The sequence below is a fragment of the Taudactylus pleione genome, unplaced genomic scaffold (assembly GCF_031769625.1).
Source record: "Taudactylus pleione unplaced genomic scaffold, aTauple2 ptg000063l, whole genome shotgun sequence".
Classification (NCBI taxonomy): Eukaryota; Metazoa; Chordata; class Amphibia; order Anura; family Myobatrachidae; genus Taudactylus; species Taudactylus pleione.
This window is the reverse complement of record NW_028284465.1, coordinates 1200287-1214893: the sequence shown is the minus strand read 5'-3', so window position 1 is coordinate 1214893 and position 14607 is coordinate 1200287. Positions and strand designations below refer to the sequence as shown.

The following is a 14607-nucleotide window of genomic DNA, read 5'->3' as shown; positions in this document are numbered from 1 at the left end:
CAATATTTATTTACTCATCGAGCAGAGTAGGTTATCAGTGTTTCAGTCCTAATTTGAACCTTTGTCAAGATATCAATGAAGGGAAACCCAGTCCCTAATATATACCCATGCTAATAATTTAGCTACACCCTCAAAACAAAAATTAACATATGTAAAATATTAGGAGAAACAATGTCTGCAGTGGGCATTACTTAACACCATAGTGTAACAATAACATAGGGGGTTGGGTATGGGATGCCGGAACCCCACTGTCAGAATCCAGATTCCGGCATCCCAAAAGGGTTAGGACACTGACACCTGTTGGTCAGTGTCCTAACCCTCTACATACCCCTAACCCTGCCCTCCTAGTGCCTAAACCTAACCTTCCCCCTTAGTGCCTAACCCTAACCTACCCTAAACACAGCTCCGTGTTCCACTGTGGACTGCAAGCCGGAAGGAGGTCTTAAAGCACACAGTAGCAAATGCAATAGATGAACAGTGTCAACACAGATGTCATCATAGTTATTTAGTTTAATAAAAAGGTGAAGTTTAAAAAGGGCTTATAACCTACTGTATCTAGGGTCATTATTAGCATCCCAGACTAATCACCAAATATAGCACAAACTAAAATACAAATGTTCACATGAATAATACATAATAAATATAAGGCACTATTAACATAGCCTTAGTATGGGGCACAGATTATATAAGACAAAAAAACAAAAAAATAAGTAAATAAAGTTATTTACCAATGCCAACCGATCTAAACACCAAAAATTTAAAAAATAATCAAAACAAAAATATCGTATAAACTGTCATATAATTATAATTGTTAAATTGTAATAAATCATTTGTAAAGTGTATTTAAAAATATTTTAAACAGTAAAGAAATTACTGACCGTATTTTGTTTTATATAGAAACTAAATTCAAAGAAACAAACACATTTAACTTAGTTACACCATGCAGTAGTTGCAGTCACATTTCAAGCAAAATTAGAGCTTATGTTTACTTTGCAGCTTGAAGACAATATGTGAAACAACACAGCGTTATTATACCATTTGGTCATTTGGATTTCTGGAGCCCGCACAGCGCAGAGCAGCAAGAAGAGAGCGCTTCAGTCTGGCATTGCTTGCTATTAGCACAACAGAGTGCACGGTTGGGTAGGCTGAGGCACACGTACTACATATTAGAACATAAGAAGAATTTCTTGATTTGTAGCCAACAACAATCAAGTTTGAACTTATAAAATACAAAGTATAAAAGAACAGAAAAGAGATCATATTTCTAATTGCACTTATGTGGGCATCTAGTTGGATATTAGTGAACCCTGAATTTTTGCTGCTCCTGGTGTGTTTCAGGAGTGATACAATAAGAAGACAATTGGCTGCACAGAATGTGAGGAACGGTACGAGGGATCCTGTGAATAAAACTATTAACATATTTTCAAAACTTATTTCCACAGTTGCATATCCAATGCTAGAGCTGTTACTGTCATGGGTAGAATTCACAAAGTGTACTGAGTACATGAGCCATAAGTTGGGCAGACTGGAAAGAAAAGACACCAGCAGTGATGTCAGGAGCAGCCAGGGGATCATCCTGGAGATGTTCATCTTAAGTCTCATGAATAATCTGCTGCTGTAGTTTGTGATCTTCACGCAGTAGAAGATGCAGAGTATGGTGCCCCACCACAGGCTGCAGAATGTCACAAACATTGTTGTGGTGGCAAAATATTTAGAAACATTATCTGAAGCAAATGATAGTGTTAAAATCATCCTCACTCTCTCCATTAAACCAGAAATGAGAAGAATGATCCTCACCACTCCAAGGCTGCCCATAATAATGTCAATGGTTCGAAGAGTTTGACCTTTCAGCCACCAAATGGAGACATTTGTCACAATACAGGCATTGAGAAGTAATCCGATAGATGCCACAGTGCAAAATGCCGTTGTTAACAGATTAAAACTTGCACAATTCATATTTTCTTTATAAAATAATATGTTTGTCAGAGCATCTGATTTTTCCTAACCACCGTCTGATCTGAGGTGTGACATGTAATTATACCAAGTTAATAATAAATATACAGTAGGGCTGTTTACTTTATGTTTTGCATGACATTTGGCTATCAGTCTGCAAATAGCTAGTTCACTGTCTTCGTTACATTTGAACATTTGCATACAGTAGTTAAATAAGATACTTTAAAGCAATACAATATGTGTATGATATTTGTTTCTTTGTGCCTCCAGTAGCAATCTCCTAGTGTTTGTGTATGCATTTCAGCTACATAATTGGTAATTTATTTAATACCATAGTTTATAATAAAGTCAACTGCCGATAAAAATGATGACATCATGTTTGCATTTAATGAATTTCAGTATGAACTCTGACCCTTCACACCTGTGAATGAAATCTCTGGAGATGTATAAATGCAACTAAACTGCATAATATATATTTTGTGTGTCTAATTCTAATGTAAAATATATCATTTCACAGTTATGGTACAATATTTCTAGCCTATTTTTAATGGGTTGGGTACAAAATACCAGCACTTGGGATCCCGGTGGTCAGAATCCCAACAGGGTTAGGATACTGACACTTGTCAGTCAGTATCATAAGCCTCCCCTTATCTCTACCCCTAACCCTAGTACTCCCTTCTTTGTGCCTAAACCTAACCTCACCCTCCCCACACCCTAAACCTAATCTTCCCCCCTTAGTGCCTAAGATTAACCCTAACCCCAGTACTTACCGTTGGGATGCCGATGCCGGGATTTTGACAGGTGTTGGAATTCCGGGGTTGGAATTCTAAGCACTGTCATCCCGACTGTCAGGATTGTGACTGGATACCTTTTTAATAGTTATTTACGTATTAATTGCTGTTTAAAATCTACCTACTTTCAAATTGAATATGGGGATACACGGGCACGCGCAATACTTTAACGCCTACAAAACAGGCGAAGGCAGCGTTAAGTCCGGCCCGCGTCAAATTATCGCGGCTCAGCTCAAATTGAATACGGGCCTAAGAGTGAAGAACAAACTGTGTTTTCACAAACTTCACAGATCCCTGACACCCGTTACTTACCTTCAGGATTCCGGCGCCTGTATTTTGACAGTTGGCATTCCACATGCCGGAATGCTGACTACATCCTTTTTATAATTATATGGTTCAAAGTCTCCTCTATACAAACACTGTTCTTTATTTTTGAGTTATTGCAAGGTGATGTAGATTTTACTGCCATGGAACCAAGAATGGATACAGTACCTGGATTCTCCAATCTACTGCAGGGTGACAGATCTAGTGCAATTATGTGATCTATAAGCCTGATGCTAGTCAGCTGTGTCATAGTGGTGAGAATATTTTGAGTATCCTAAAGACTGTTTATGAAAAATCTCTACCTCCAAGACCCCATTGATATTGCCAATACAGAATACAGTAAATGGGAGGTAGGAAGGACAGTCACCTCACACAGCTCACTGAGGGATATATGTACTAAGCATTGGAGAGAGATAAAGAACCAATAAATCAGCTCCTGTCATTTTTCAAACACAGCCTGTAAAGTGACAGTTAGGAGCTGATTGGTTGACACTTTATCTTTCTACAAGGCTTAGTACATAAACCCCAAAGTCCCAGTGTTCTATACTGTATTACACATGCTGAGGTAGAGTCAGTGTAACATATATTTTGAACGTATTTAATACTGCTTGTATAAGGGACAGGCATTAGTTTGATTTAGATATAGAGGATATGGACTATTGTGTATTTTATAAATGTGTAAATGTATTGCTGTGTATAAAATGTCAATGTATTTCTGTGTGCACTTTATAATGGGACTCTGTGAGGGTGTGAGCCAAGCCAGTAATGGTGACCCAGATAGCCAGCATAGGAGACAGAGGAAACAGTTAAACTGACATTACCGGTGTTGTGGGGCGAAGCTGAGGAGGCTGAGAGAGCACTGGCTAACAGAGGGGATTAGTGGCTGCAGAGCACAACTCTGTGCAGCTCTGGAGAGAAAGACAGCTGTGGTGACAGCTTTTAGGAGAGCAGCCTAGAGAGGAGATTGGTGACTGTCAGCACAGGGGATGGATCTGGAGTGGCAGCTGTGCGGTAACATGGAGCCGGGAGAGAGGACCAACTGCCAGGGATGTGAGTTCCTCAACAAGCTCTTCCTCTGGAGGCTGGACCCAGCGGAAAATCAGGGTAAGCTATCCTTGGCACCCCAATAGGTTTCTCTAATCACACTACAGTTGAGAGGAGAAGAAACAAATAGTAAGAGGCAACGACAGAAACGCCCATTGCTCAGTTGTCTGTGGAATGAATACTAAAATTGAATAAAGGCTAATCAGGAAGAGAACTTTTAAAAAAGTGTAACTTTCAAGTATTTGTAACACTGCAACAGCATCTTTATAGAACCAGATCCCTATTAAATATTGTGGAATGAAACTAATCTGATTAACAGCTCAGTTGAATATTTCTGTCAATATATATCTACAAGTCACACTTACTTCTAGTTGTCCTGAAACATTAAGAAGGGCCAAATGTAATAGGGTGAGAGTTTAGAAAATGTGAGAGTTTAGCAGTAACCTCTGACACTTTTCAAACTCGCCCAATGTAATATAGTCCGAGAACATGGAAACTCGCCCAATGTAATAGAGTCCGAGAACATGGAAACTCGCCCAATGTAATAGAGTCTGAGAACATGCAAACTCACATGTTTTTATACTCAAAAAACTCATAACGATTTAAACTCTCATCCAGATGTTTTCCCATCTTGAAGATGAAACTCGACCAATGTGAGAGGTTACTGCTAAACTCTGACATATTCTAAACTCTCACCCTATTGCATTTGACCCTTATATCTAAAGGATCTGACAGGTCTTGTAAAGGAGTATTTATTTAGACTTATTGACTTTGAGAAATTTTACATTATACATAACTGCTCCCCTCCACACTCTCACCTATTCTCAACTCCAAACTTAGCACCGGAATATAGAAATAAAAGAAACATAGGTAAGATCGGGCTTGAGCAACTAACTAGAGTGCACTCTCATACCAAAGTTATTGTTTTAGGTAGCATAGGTTGAGTCTCCCATATCCAAATATTCTGAAATACGGAATATTCTGAAATCCAAAATTATTTTAGCATGACTGAGATGGTGAAACCTTTGCATTTTGATGGTTCAATGTACACAAACTTTTTTTAAGGCACAAAATTATTAAAAAATATTGTATAAATTTCAGGCTGTGTGTATAAGGTGTATATAAAACATACAGTAAATGCTTTCTGTGTTTAGATTTGGGTCCCATTCCCAGGATCTCATTATGGTATGCAAAATACCCCTGGTCCCAAACATTTTGGATATGGGAGACTCAAGCTGTAGTTGCATTTCTGTAAAACAGTGAAGGACCTAAATGTATATTGCAATTTATAGTATAGTGTATGTGGTAGTGTTAAGTATATTATAGTGGGTGGGAGAGTATTCACATATATTACCAGAAACTATATATATTGTACATCATTAGAGATTATACTGTTAATTTAATGGAATATATGATATGTGATTGCTATACATTATAGAGTGTGTATTGTACACTTCACCCAGTAAAGATTTTCTTGCAGATAGACATACTGTAGGTACCTGAGTTGGTCCAGACTAATACAATTTATATCAGTTGACAGTATTATTTTATGAATTGGGTGTACTTTGAGTTTAAATTGGACCTATCATATCGCATATAGTAGGAAGGGGTTTCCCAAGTCAACCCCCTACTCACTGGCCAAGTGAAGTTTATCAACTCGGGTGGAGGCACACTGAGGCGAGATAGTAACCCAACTATTGCATGACAAGCTGTACTACATATAAGTGAAGTAGCAGGGGTTACATTCACTATTTCAACATCTTACATTTTTTAAGTTGCCTCTCCCGGATGGCCTATCTGGGGGATTATTAATATTGTTTCCTGGTCACCTCCTTCATCATTTTAATAATGTGCTGAAATCAGGATGGGACCTCACTCTCCCTGCCTCATACTGCCAAATTTTCCCTGATGGCTCTGTACTTTCTTGTAACTCTGCTTATTTTTGTCACAAACCGGAGTTTGGAAACACACTATTTACCTTTGTGGTGTCTATACTGGCTGGCACAGAGCAGGTCCTGGCTCATGCACTGCATATGGACGGCCGCTGGGCATAGGTATGGTACGCCACATCCCTGCACTCCAGTCAGGATGCAGGCCGTCTTGGACTCTGTCACATGATTTCAATCATCCACTCAGAGCATGGTCTGTGGGTCTGCTGACAGCACCGATATATCATCCGGAGTCCAGACCTATACATTCTTTCCTCGGACTAAGCACCTCTGCCAGTACAACGTCGCTTCCACTGAAGTAAAAGCTCCTGTGCTGTGCTCCCTCCATTGCTATTCTGAACAGCGCAGTATGTCCTAATCGGTTATCTTCATCTTCAATCAACTCCACCATCGATTGTTGCAGTTCGGCCTTGCCATTATGAATTATTCTCATTTCTTCAGCTGCAGTCTGGGCTTGACATTGGGTATTACAGTATCTTTCTGAGTTGTGAACAATGGAGTTTGGTTACCTCATTGAGAATTATCTCTCAATCAACATCGATTCATATCAACATCGGTTCCTACCGAGCATCTTTAATAAAGTCTTCATCAATTCCTATCAACATCGGTTCTAACCGATCATCTCTAATAAAATCATCGATTTCTACATACATTGGTTCCTATTGACCATCTCTAATAAACTTATTATCAATTCCTTTCAAGTTCCAACATCTGTTCTTACCAACCATCATTAATAAAGTTATCATCGATTCCAATCAAGCATTCACCTCGCTTCTCATCAACTATCAATATCAAGTTCTACCATCGGTTCTATCCAGTGCCAACATTGGTCCTTACTGATTGTCTATGCTGATCCAGTATATTCTTCTATGGACTTTTACTATTAATATCAAGTCATCTACACTTGTGGACTATTATCATGGTCTAGTGGTTCCTTCATTGGTTCCTTTTGACATCACAGTCATCATATCTACCTTCTGTTCCTCTATGAGAAAGATCTGGGTCCAGTCACCCAGGTTTGTGAATTCCTCTTCAGTTACCCATGCCTGCTCCCAGTCACATCTAACCACATGCATGACAATCTTTCTATTCAATTTCATGTTGTCCACGATGCTTTACATTTTTGAGAAGTTTATGTACAGAACCCTCTCAGTTGACTAATTTATATAAAAATAATTTTACCCCCATTCCTAACAGAATTTGAACTCAACTTCATACTTGGAAGAACTGGCCACTTTCTTTGCTGGGTAAATTGGCCATCATTCCTAAACTGACTTACTGTATCCAGATGTTTGCCATCAGTATCACTCAGAAGGAATGCTCCCAGTTGTGCTAGTGCTTTTCTTTCTCTTGACTTTCAGGGTAAAATAACTGCACAGAGCTTGGCCCTGTCTGTCGTTACCCAAATCTGTGGGTGTCCTGGACTTCCCTGGTATACTGGCCTTTACTCATGCAGCTATGTTTCAGGTTGGATTTTATGTTCTAGTCATTTCACTAAAAATCATTTGGAAGAGGCATTATTTTATCCTTATTTCCCAGCTGCACTTCTATATGTGTCTTAAACACAGAATCATCCTTCCCCATCAAAATGATGTCCTTCTGGTAGATACATGTACAGCCTGGAGACAAATACACCCTCACATATTCTCTCCCATTTACATCTCTGACCTCATCTCCCTTCACACTCTCACCTGCCCACCTTGCTCAACAAATGCATGCCGCCTCTCCTGCCAACTGATTATTTTCTCCCACTCTCATCTCCAAGAGTTTGCCTGTGCTGCTCCCTACCACTGGAACTCTCTCCCTCTCCCTATCAGACTCTCCACCTCTCTACAAATCTTCAATGGGCTCTCAAAACCCACTACTTCCTCAAAGCCTTACAGCTCTCATTGTAACCCACTGCTACATGCTCCTTCCTCCCTGACTGCTCTCATCTGTGTCACCTCTGTTTGTCTTCCTCTCCACATTAGAATGCAAGATCTCATGAGCAGGGCACTCTACCTGCATGTGCTTATCATTGCTTATACTTTTATCTACTCCTTTCTCCCCACTAGGGCACCTAACACTTGGTTGCTGACACCCTGCTGCTTATTTTGAGGTTATGATCGCTAATCCTGCAATGTTTATAAACCATGTCCTTGTCCTTCACTGTAAGGTACTGATTATTTGTTCACTTATTTATTTATGTACTTTGTAAGGTGCTGCAGAACCCTTGCGCTGCTATATAATAATAATAATAATAATATTAATATAGTAATAAATACATAATAGGCTTGATTTACACCATAATACTTCTAAACATACTCCCCTTTGGGGCAACCTGATATTCCCACCCTCCCTATAAAGGCATGCTATCTCCACTGGAGAGAGAAGTGGAGAAGTGTATTGCAGACATTAGATATATTTTTGACCCTGGTAAAATATGTCATACATCACGGAGCTCAGTTATATTCCATTCTAATTTAGGCCCTTCTCCCAGTCCTTCTACACATTGGATACTTTATTGATTTTTTCTTGGGCTGTTAAATTTAAAAATGTATTTCTTTTAGGTGTTTGAGTCCACAGAGTGTTACTTTTTGAGTCAACTTTGAGACCAAGCCCCATAAAACTCTGAATGGGATACTTTTATTTGAGTTATACAACCTTTATATTGTACATAGATATATATTGTACTTTTTTAGTATACTGGAGAATTAATGCCTGACTTTGCATCAGATTTATGTTGATTCAAAATTTTGTCAATTATTTCTAGATCAAACCCAGCCCAATACCCCTGCATCTAAAGTAGAAACATATCTATCCCTCCGTTTTTCCTTCTTTTTATTATCCCCCCAATTTTCTTTTTCTTCTGTTATTTTCTCCTTCAAAAAATTGAAAAAAATGTTTAGCTAAGGTTTTCTTTCTACATTACTCAATGGGAAACTTTTGACTAGACTAACCATGTACATAAAAGCATTGTTGTTTGCTGATTTGCGTAATGCTTTTCCTATATTGTTATTGTCACTGTGTTCTTTGTTACTTCATTCAATAAAATAAAATGGAAAAAAAAACATGGCTAAAGTACTATTGTCAGAGCAACTGATTTCTTCATAACCATCTGCAGCACAAGCCAAGGGCTAGCGGCTCCCCCGATACTCTCCCCAGCCAACAACAGTCTGAGCTCCCTGCTGCAGTTGTGACTCCCCCTAAACTTTCCCCCCTCTCTCCCAGGAACTGCCACAGCATAGATGGGCAATCTTTAGGAACGCTCACCCAAATATAGTTAGAAATAGCCAAGTCCACCCTCAGGTGGATCAAGAAGCAAGGTCCAAATATAGAGATATTAAACAGGTGCACTCACCAGACTTGAGCAGAGCAGCAATATTTATTTACTCATCAAGCAGAGTAGGTTTTCAGTGTTTCAGTCCTAATTTGAACCTTTGTCAAGATGTCAATGAAGGGAAACCCAGTCTCTAATATATACCCATGCTAATAATTTAGCTACACCCTCAAAACAACAATTAACATATGTAAAATATTAGGAGAAACAATGCCTGCAGTGGGCATTACTTAACACCATAGTGTAACAATTACATAGGGGGTTGGGTATGGAATGCGAGAACCCCATGGTCAGAATCCAGATTCCAGCATCCCAACAGGGTTAGGATACTGACACCTGTTGGTCAGTGTCCTAACCCTCTACATACCCCTAACCCTGCCCTCCTAGTGCCTAAACCTAACCTTCCCCCTTAGTGCCTAACCCTAACCTCCCCTAAACACAGCTCCACGTTCCACTGTGGACTGCAAGCCAGAAGTAGGTCTTAAAGCACACAGTAGTTATTTAGTTTAATATAAAGGTGAAGTTTAATAAGGGCTTATAACCTACTGTATCTAGGGTCATTATTAGCATCCCAGACTAATCACCAAATATAGCACAAACTAAAATACAAATGTTCACATGAATAATACATAATAAATATAAGGCACTATTAACATAGCCTTAGTATGGGGCACAGATTATATAAGACAAAAAAACAAAAAAATAAGTAAATAAAGTTATTTACCAATGCCAACCGATCTAAACACCAAAAATTGAAAAAAAATAATCAAAACAAAAATATCATATAAACTGTCATATAATTATAATTGTTAAATTGTAATAAATCATTTGTAAAGTGTATTTAAAAATATTTTAAACAGTAAAGAAATTACTAACCGTATTCTGTTTTATATAGAAACTAATTTCAAAGAAACAAACACATTTAACTTAGTTACACCATGCAGTAGTTGCAGTCACATTTCAAGCAAAATTAGAGCTTATGTTTACTTCGCAGCTTGAAGACAATATGTGAAACAACACAGCGTTATTATACCATTTGGTCATTTGGATTTCTGGAGCCCGCACAGCGCAGAGCAGCAAGAAGAGAGCGCTTCAGTCTGGTGTTGCTGGCTATTAGCACAACTGAGTGTACGTGTGGGTAGGCTGAGGCACACATACTGCATATTAGAACATAAGAAGAATTTCTTGATTTGTAGCCAACAACAATCAAGTTTGAACTTATAAAATACAAAGTATAAAAGAACAGAAAAGAGATCTTGTTTCTAATTGCACTTATGTGAGCATCTAGTTGGATATTAGTGAACCCTGAATTTTTGCTGCTCCTGGTGTGTTTCAGGAGTGATACAATAAGAAGACAATTGGCTGCACAGAATGTGAGGAACGGTACGAGGGATCCTGTGAATAAAACTATTAACATATTTTCAAAACTTATTTCCACAGTTGCATATCCAATGCTAGAGCTGTTACTATCATGAGTAGAATTCACAAAGTGTACTGAGTACATGAGCCATATGTTGGGCAGACTGAAAAGAAAAGACACCAGCAGTGATGTCAGGAGCAGCCAGGGGATCATCCTTGAGATGTTCATCTTAAGTCTCATGAATAATCTGCTGCTGTAGCTTGTGATCTTCACGCAGTAGAAGACGCAGAGCACGGTGCCCCACCACAGGCTGCAGAATGTCACAAACATTGTTGTGGTGGCAAAATATTTAGAAACATTATCTGAAGCAAATGATAGTGTTAAAATCATCCTAACTCTCTCCATTAAACCAGAAATGAGAAGAACAATCCTCAGCACTCCTAGGCTGCCCATAATAGTGTCAATGGTTCGAAGAGTTTGACCTTTCAGCCTCCAAATGGAGACATTTGTCACAATACAGGCATTGAGAAGTAATCCGATAGATGCCACAGTGCAAAATGTAATTGTTAACAGATTAAAACTTGCACAATTCATATTTTCTTTATAAAATACTGTACGTTTGTCAGAGCATCTCATATTTCCTAACCACCTGGACCCGTCTGATCTGAGGTGCGTGTGATATGTAATTATACCAAGTTAATAATAAATATACAGTAGGACTGTTTACTTTATGTTTTGCATGACATTTGGCTATCAGTCTGCAAATAGCTAGTTCACTGTCTTCGTTACATTGGAACATTTGCATGCAGTGGTTAAATAAGATACTTTAAAGCAATGCAATATATGTATGATATTTGTCTCTTTGTGCATCCAGTAGCAGTCTCCTGGTGTTTGTGTATGCATTTCAGCTACATAATTGGTCATTTAATTAATACCATAGTTTATAATGAAGTCAACTGCTGATAAAAATGATGACATCATGTTGGCATGTAAGGAGATTCAGTATGAACTCTGACCCCTCACACCTGTGTATGACTGAACTGAAATTACTTTAAAAATCTCTAGAGACGTATAAATGCAACTAAACTGCATACTATATATTTTCTGTGTCTAATTCTAATGTAAAATGTAAAATATAACATTTCACAATTAGGGTACAATATTTATAGCCTATTATTAATGGGTTGGGTACAAGATTCCAGCGCTCGGGATCCCAGCAGTCAGAATCCCAATGCTGGCATCTCGACAGTGTTAGGATACTGACACTTGTCGGTCAGTATCATAACCCTCCCCCTCTCCTTACCCCTAACCCTAGCCCTCCCTTCTTTGTGCCTAAACCTAACCTCCCCCTCCCCACACCCTAAACCTAATCTTCCCCCCTTAGCACCTAACGTTAACCCTCACCCCAGTACTTACCTTTGGGATGCCGGTGCAAGGATTCTGAAAGGTGTTGGGATTCCAGGGTCGGAATTCTAAGCACCAGCATCCCGACTATCAGGATTGTGTCCGGATACCTTTTTAATAGTTATTTATGTATTAATTGCTGTTTAAAATCTATGTCTGATGACTTTTCTCCAACACTGGACAGTTTTCCTTGTTTAGAGCTAAAGCCTGCCAAAACATCTTTAAAGATTTGATCAATAATCAATCCTCTTTTTGATTACTTTGCAACAATATAAATGTATTTTTACTTGTTTTGTTATTTTTCAATATCTGTCATACTAGAATTGTTTTTATTTCATATTTTAATATATACATCAAACCATCGATTTTATAACAAGTAATGACCTTTGCTAACCGAAGTCTACATTTAAGTTAAACACATAAAATGGGGATTGAGGGTTCTCTAATAACCATATGTGGATAGGTCATGTGCATACACCAAAACAAACACATTGTTTACACATAATGTGTCTACAGAAATAGACCCAGGAACATATATACAATATGGACAAAAAACTAACACAATGGCTTTAGTATACAAACATTGAACTTTGTTTCCAACCTTGCTATTGGTACATTTTACAAACAGAAGTGACATCATTTATAGTGACCAGACATCAAAAGAAGAATTAGATGATCCAATTGGGCAATGTGTAATTTGATTCATACTGTATCCTTTGGGCTTGTTGTTAACTCTGTTATACATCATGCATGACATGTACTGATGTCCCTCCCTCTATCCACTCCATCTAATTTTTTTTTGTGTACAGTATATACCGGTTGGACAGAGAGCATTTTTTATTGAAGCTTTTGCTGATATTAGATGTGCAGCATAAACGTAACTTTTCAGAAAACTCCATCTGATAATCATGTAATTACCTTCAATAGGAGCAGCTCTCTGACACTATATGTTAAATGGTTTCCAGTAAGAGGGCCCCGCAGCCACCTCCAACTTCCTAGATAAATTTGCTGCCTAGCTCCCCCTACGTTCTCTTCTTTAACCTTCATCCTATCATCCTGGGAGTGGTCAATAACCTGACAGACAATACCACTAATTCTACTGCCTCCAAACTTCTCTCCCTCTCTTCCTATCTTGGCTTCACCCAATGTACCCCCACCCCTTCACATTCTAGTCCCCACTACCTTCATGTAGTCTTTTGCAACTGCATATGATCTCTGAATTCACCAATTACCACTTCACTCTCTCAGACCTTCATGTCTCTTCCTTTCCATGTAACTTGTTCCTTCTCCTATGGTTACTTTCATAAAACAAACCTCACCACCCTAGATATGGCCCTGTTATCCACCTCTCTAGATTTAATTCTTGCCTCCTCTGTCCTTTACTTCCCTGATAATGCTCTATGCTGACACAATTACACCCTCACTTTTCCCTAGACTCTGCTGTGCCAGCAATTACTCTTTGTTTCCATCAGGCCACATTCCAACATTGGTTCTCCAAACTCATGCACTATCTTCAAAAATGATTTTACACAACTGAGCACTACTGGAGGAAGTCACACCTTCACAATGACTATAGTACCTTAACCTCAAATTAATACTTTCTTCTTTGTATCATTTCAATGCTCTAATTATTTCCATTCTTCCAATCACCACCACCTATTTTCTACCTTCAACCTACCTTACCCTCCTACCTCTAAAATAATTTTACCTGTGTCCACTGCTACTGGGGATGACGACCATGCCCTTCTCTCATTCCATACAATTCTCTCATCCCTCAAGCATGCTCTCATCTCACACATTCTCATAAAACCCTCAATTGACTCAGATTCTCTCTTTAAATACCACCCTACTGCCTCCAAGATCTTTGTCTAACTTTGCCTCTTTACTTTCCTCTCCTTACATGCTCTCCTGGACCCCATTCATTCTGGACTGTTTTTGTTCAATCCACTCCACAGAACCTGTCCTTTCTAATGATCTCCACACTTCTAAATCCAAGGATATTTTTTTCTATTTGCCAACCTCATTTCTTTTCACACTCTCCCCTATGCTACTTCACTGTTAGCCACCTCACCTCGACTTTGATCTCATCCTCTCATTTCTAAATCCAAGATTTCACCTTTGCTGCCCCACTCTGGAACTCACTAAATCTCCTTATCAAGCTCTCTTCCAATATCCATACCTTCAAATTAATTAAGACTCACACATATGTCATTTTATCTCTTTGACTCCCGTACCCCCACCTACTCTCTATCCCAGTTTTTACTTCCGGCTACACCCTTTTTGGCATGTATGCCCTTAGAGGCAGAACTCTTTTGCTCATACTCTCCTCCTAGCACAGTTTGTTTCTGTTCTATTCACTCCCACTCCCCAATACTGACTCTGTTCCTGTGTCTACCCACTTGTTGGGTTCAGGAGCACTGGAAGCTGGTTTACTCCTACTGCTCCCCTCTCTCCAAGCTAATT

General features: G+C 38.9%; 1 protein-coding gene across 1 annotated transcript; it reads right to left on the bottom strand.

Moving 5' to 3' along the window:
- Positions 1-1029: 1029 nt before the first annotated feature.
- LOC148534840 (taste receptor type 2 member 40-like) lies at positions 1030-1956 on the bottom strand. The gene has a single exon (XM_088465700.1). It carries the CDS (start codon positions 1954-1956, stop codon positions 1030-1032), a length of 927 nt encoding a protein of 308 aa, XP_088321826.1.
- Between the last annotated feature and the right edge of the window lie 12651 nt (positions 1957-14607).

Excerpts from the sequence above, each read along its gene's own strand:
- LOC148534840 (XM_088465700.1), bottom strand. The coding sequence starts at position 1,956 with ATGAATTGTGCAAGTTTTAATCTGTTAACAACGGCATTTTGCACTGTG.